The sequence below is a fragment of the Nestor notabilis genome, unplaced genomic scaffold, assembly GCF_000696875.1.
Source record: "Nestor notabilis isolate BGI_N333 unplaced genomic scaffold, ASM69687v1 scaffold3657, whole genome shotgun sequence".
Lineage (NCBI taxonomy): Eukaryota > Metazoa > Chordata > Aves > Psittaciformes > Psittacidae > Nestor > Nestor notabilis.
The window spans coordinates 1,202-6,400 of NW_009937636.1; the positions used below are offsets into that span (position 1 = coordinate 1,202).

The 5,199-nt window shown below is 42.6% G+C and overlaps 1 protein-coding gene across 1 annotated transcript in view; it reads right to left on the minus strand.

Moving 5' to 3' along the window:
• Nucleotides 1–642: 642 nt before the first annotated feature.
• DAZAP1 (DAZ associated protein 1) overlaps nucleotides 643–5,199 on the minus strand; it is a gene marked incomplete at its 5' end in the record, with an annotated part of 11,461 nt that continues 6,904 nt past the window's right edge. The window contains one exon of the mRNA XM_010018900.1: nucleotides 643–1,120. Within this exon, the coding sequence (XP_010017202.1) occupies nucleotides 948–1,120 (173 nt within the window). The remainder of the gene's footprint in view (nucleotides 1,121–5,199) is intronic.

Sequence of the window (5,199 nt, forward strand, 5' to 3'; positions counted from 1 at the left end):
TTTTCCTCACAAAAAACACAAAATCACATGAAACAGTTTTGTCAAAAGAGGAGGAAAAAAAATAAAAATAAAATGGAGACAGGCTTGTGTTTCTAATCCAAATGTACTTCTCTTTATTCAAACCAGGGGTAATCACTGGTTAGTGCAAAATGCACCTAAACCTTTTGCCTGAGGGAAATCTACATCTTAACAAGGCCTCCGTTAACCCCTAATGAAATCCACAGAGGATTGGAAAGCGTTTGAAGCACAGATCTAACACTGCGCTTCCTAAGTGACTCTGTGCATCAGCAAGTCTGCACCTGCCTTGTTACCAGCTCTATACCATCAGGTAACAACAGCAAAATACACTCAGTAGATTTCTTTTAACTCCCAGAGTTTCGGAACCATCCGCCCCACTGCTAATGTCAGGAGTAAGGGGGTTGCAGCTTACCCTCACTTCCAACAGTGCTAACGGAAACCCTGTTTTAAATTAAAAAATAAGCCAGCATACATAGTAGAAAATTTCTCTTAAAAATTTCACAATCTGTAAATGTATATATTTTTTTTCTTTTAAACATAAAAGTTTACAATATATGGTAAAACAAAGGCTCAGGAAAAATAATTTCAAAAAAAACAAAAAAAGAAAAAAAGAAACAAAAAAGAAAAAAAGAAACCTGAAGTTTTGAATTAAAGCTGAAGACATTTTTAAAACCCTGTAGTTTGAACCAGTGACATTTTCTTTATTTGTGCTGATGGGTTAGAGAAAGGAAAATATTTAAAAACTGCAGTCCAAACACCCACAGCTTTGCCTTCAGAAGCCACCTTCCCCCACCCCCCAAAAAAAAACGTTGTTAGGTTTTTCTTCCATCAAGTATGTGATTGTCACAAGTTCAGAAGTCTGGGATTCCTGGGTTCAGCTGGTACCAGACATCCCAGTGTGGACAGAATTCCCTGATTGCCAGCCCATGCTAGCGCCTGTAGGGGTGAAATCCTTGCACGTTATGGTTCTGTCCTCGTCCAAAACCACTTCCTCCTGCAGGTGGGCCACTTGATGGTGGAACCGAGGGGCCTCCATAGGGAGGGGGTTGCTGGCTGGGATCAGAGAAGCCTTGTCCAAAACCACTCAAGTCTTGTCCATACCCTGGGGAGAAAAAAAAACGCAGCCTCCAGCCTCACCCATCCACACACACACACACACACACACACACACACACACGCACACACACCAGCAGAGGCGTGAATCCAGGACCTGATCCCGCCCAATCCCCACGCACGGCCTCACACACACCTCGAACACATTACACTGAGCAGCTGCTTTCACTTCTTGCAATTATTTATCTTCTACACAGAAGAAACAGGCAAAAAGCAGAACTGAACAGGTACGCAGAAATGGCAGTTTTCACTTCTGAGGTAATCCTACCCAGGCTGGCAGCTCAAGTATCCTGTTTTGGCTGTTCAAAAGCTTGAAGCGGCTTGCAAGTTTGCTGTCAGCTCATCCTCAAAACTTGTATTTTGTTTTGGGTTGGGTTTTTAATTGCCTAAAAACTAGTACTGTCAGGGTCAGCAGAGATGAAGGGTTTCCTGAAACCTATTGTACCTGCAGCACCTCAGTTAGACTCTGGCTTTGCACACTCAGCTTCACCATCTTCCCTGGACAGGCAATAAGCTTTCTTGCTGAAGAGACACACTGGAGAAGACAATCTTAAAGTCCCTTTCAAAAACGTAAGAGTCCTGCTGCATGAATATTTATTTTCATTAACTAACCACCCTCTCGTTCAAGGAATACTAAATTCAAAAAATGTAAGTTGAAATGTGAGGTATCAAAGTCGGAAAAGCAGAATCCAGAAGGTTTCAACTACTGCCCCCATTATACACTTTATAATGGAGCCCTTGGTCAGAAGCTGCCTGCAACAAAAACTAACATCCTTCCCCAAAAAGTCAGTGTATGGATGGGCTGGAAGGTGTGTGTTGCACATTCAAAAAACAAAGCTCCATTTCAAAACCTGACACCTTACAGCTACTGCAGATGGTGGCAAGTACTCCCAACCCAGCTAAGAGAAGCAGCAGTCACCCACTACACAGCCCTTCTCCCACGTCCCCCATACAACCAACCGCATCTGAGTTCATTTAGTTTTAGGTACTGCATCTCAACTAAAGTTTAGGTTAATGCATGCCACAAGTTAACATTTATCTTGTTCTTCCTCAGTCTGGGGAACTAAACACTTCTAAGGTCACATTGTCCTTCTGCCACTGAGTGAGGCTGCGACCACTGCTCTGCAACATAATCCATGCAAAGACCCGATTCCAACCAGGCATAGAGTAAGCAGAATCTGAGGACAGGGAGAACGGGTGAAGACAAAAGATTTGCTGCAGTTCTTGCTGCCAATATGAAAAGACAACTTGATGTAAATTAAGAACACTGAGAATCTGAGAAATTTAGTAAGTGTTCCCGTAATTAAATATGACTCTTAATCATAACAGTAGCATCAGTGCAAGCCTCTGCTATAAAAGATGACATTAAGGATCCTAATTACTAAGTACATTTCTGCAGTTCTGTTTCTCTCTATGCAGGCTTAAAGCAGGTTTAACTCTCTTAATCCAAAATAAAGTCTCTTAGCATGTCTTCAGTATTTCAATTGCAAGCTCTGCCTGTCTCTCAGGACTTGTTGCCACTAATGAGCATTAAAAGCACGTCTATCACAAGCCCCTATTAGCTCAAAATGCTAATCCAGTCATTTTTTCAGACATAGATAAGCAGGCAACCAAAAATACAGTTTAATTGTTTGCCAAGGGGTGAGGCTTAGGGTAGGAAGAGGGAAAAAAATAAAAATCAAGTTATTCTCACTGTACACTGCAGTGTTACAGCATTAAGTGTTGGAAACCTCAGTTCTCAATTAGTTTATCACAAAGAAAACCTCTAGCATAAACCTGAACAGCCAGACATTTTAGTACATCTTGTCTTCCCTCTGCTTTCTTCGTTCCTGCTGCACCAGGAATCTCAGCTTGCACCAGCACCTCCACTCTTCAAGTGAGCTGTGCTCACCAGCATGGTTTTGCTCAAGAACCCAAGCTCAGTTCCATTAACACAGCATAAAGCCTCTCCAATGCAGCAGAGTCTGGGGAGCCAAGAGCAGCCTCGGTCATGCTTCACTCAGGAGCTTTCACTTCAGCCAGCTCATGAACATCCAGGACTGTATTGCCCTTACTCCCAAGAGTAAACATTTGAGCCACTTCGTTCCCCCCCACCCTCTTAAAAGACACCCTGTAAGAAACACAAGTTAATTTTCCAAAGGCAGATACATCAAGAGCATTGGTTGTAAATAGGCACCACCTACCTATGCTCCTCACTGCTCAGCCTGACCATAAGAGTGTAAACAAAGTATTGGCGCGTAGCCTGAAGGGTCTTGAGAATAGGTACCCAGCCCTAGTAAGAAATGAGGAGACCAGGGTGACGAACCCCAAGAGAGCCCTGTACAGAGATAATTGTTCAGGGTGAGGGAGACACCCCCATGTTAGTGTTTAATGTACTAGTGCTTACATTCATCCTAGCTGTAAACGTAGCAGCATTTAAGATGCTGTCAAGCCAGGATGCCACGATTAGATAACTCAGTGCCTCTTTAAAGCCTGTCAGCTCTATGCATTTATGTACATACATGCAGATCAGTTACCCTGCCAATGCTGCTAACAAATCTGCAATCACAGGAAGTGCTGAAGCTCTTTAAAAAGTTTAACAGGTTTTATACATAGCTTTATGAACAGGTGGATGACTCTGTGGGTACTGCAGCATATTAAATACATCTATCCCTTGTACTCAGAACAGCTTTCAGCCTAGAAAAGCACTCAAAGTAAAAATACTCACTGCAGTTGTGGCTTAAACAACTAACATTCTCAGCCCTCCTCCTCAGAATGCAGTACTACACACCTCTTCCTCCCGCCTCCCTCCATATCCAGCCCTCTTAAGAGGCTAAAGAACACCTAAAATATTTCCCTGGCAAAGAGGCTTCCTAAAACATATAAGAGGCAAGTGGTACCATATACGCCAAATACCAGAATCCCCCCTCCCAGTTTTTCCACAAGGTAGCAAAACCAATTCTTCCTAAACTTCTAACACATCACTAACACTGGCTCCCCAACTGAATTCTGTGCATGGATTTATCCTTTATTTAGGAGGGCCCACTCCCCTTCAAAAAAAGTCTGCAAAGAGACAAGCTCTGGCAAGACAAGAAAACCTTCCTCCTGAGTCACAAGGGCAAAGCTATCTATGAAAGCAACCATGTGCATAATAAACAAATTGAAAAACATTTCAAGCTCATGGACATGAGAACATATTGCTTGCTTTATAAACACATGTGAGAGGCTCATCTTCCTTCAGTCTGTTTTACATTTTTGGAACTTTGAATAGTGTATTTTTAAATAACTCTCTGAAGTGTTAATTTCCTAACAGTTTCTGCAGGCACTTCAAAGCAAGCAGGCAAACTAACACACATGGAGAACGTGTTCAAGTAGGGAACAGTCTTAATCCATGGCCTACTGCATGCAAAAAGTTCACCTGAAGTAAAAAATGACAAATTACAACCCCTTCAAAAAATAGTAGCAAAAAGCAGTTTTTAATGTTTGTGGGTTTTGTGTGTTAAAGCACAAGCAGCTCTTTGGAGAACGCTCCTCAAAACCAGGGCTGAAGGAAGAGCAAGAACTCCCTCTCAGCATCCACAGGGAGGAGCAGATACTGTACTCAGGAGCACAAGTGTTTGTCTAGCAATTTCAGTTTGGTTTTGGTAGTACCACTGTTACATCAGTGTCTTCCAGTGGCTCTCTGAAACAGTTCTCCACATAGAACAGTGAAGCTTTACACACTTCTGACAGAACTATAACTTGAGCTACACAGGAAAGGAATGGGGGAAGAAATAAAAAGGCCTGCAGCTTGGATTCTCATACCCTGCACTGTTTGCCTCTTGCTGCTGTCCTCACTCCTGAAGTCTATTCTCCAATCTGATCAAAGTCAGTTACACAAAAAACATTGAGTGCAAGCTCTGGGATGCTTCTGGAGACAAAAAGTTTTAACTACAGATTCAGGGAGAGTGCAAATCAGTAACTTAGCCCAGCAGTGCACTAGTCTCTGAAGACTATTTCACAGCACACAAGCAGTGTTTTAGAGTGGATTAAGAAAATACCCTCTGGCTAGAATACCGCACGATTTAAGGATCTCTTGAGAGCTGGTGG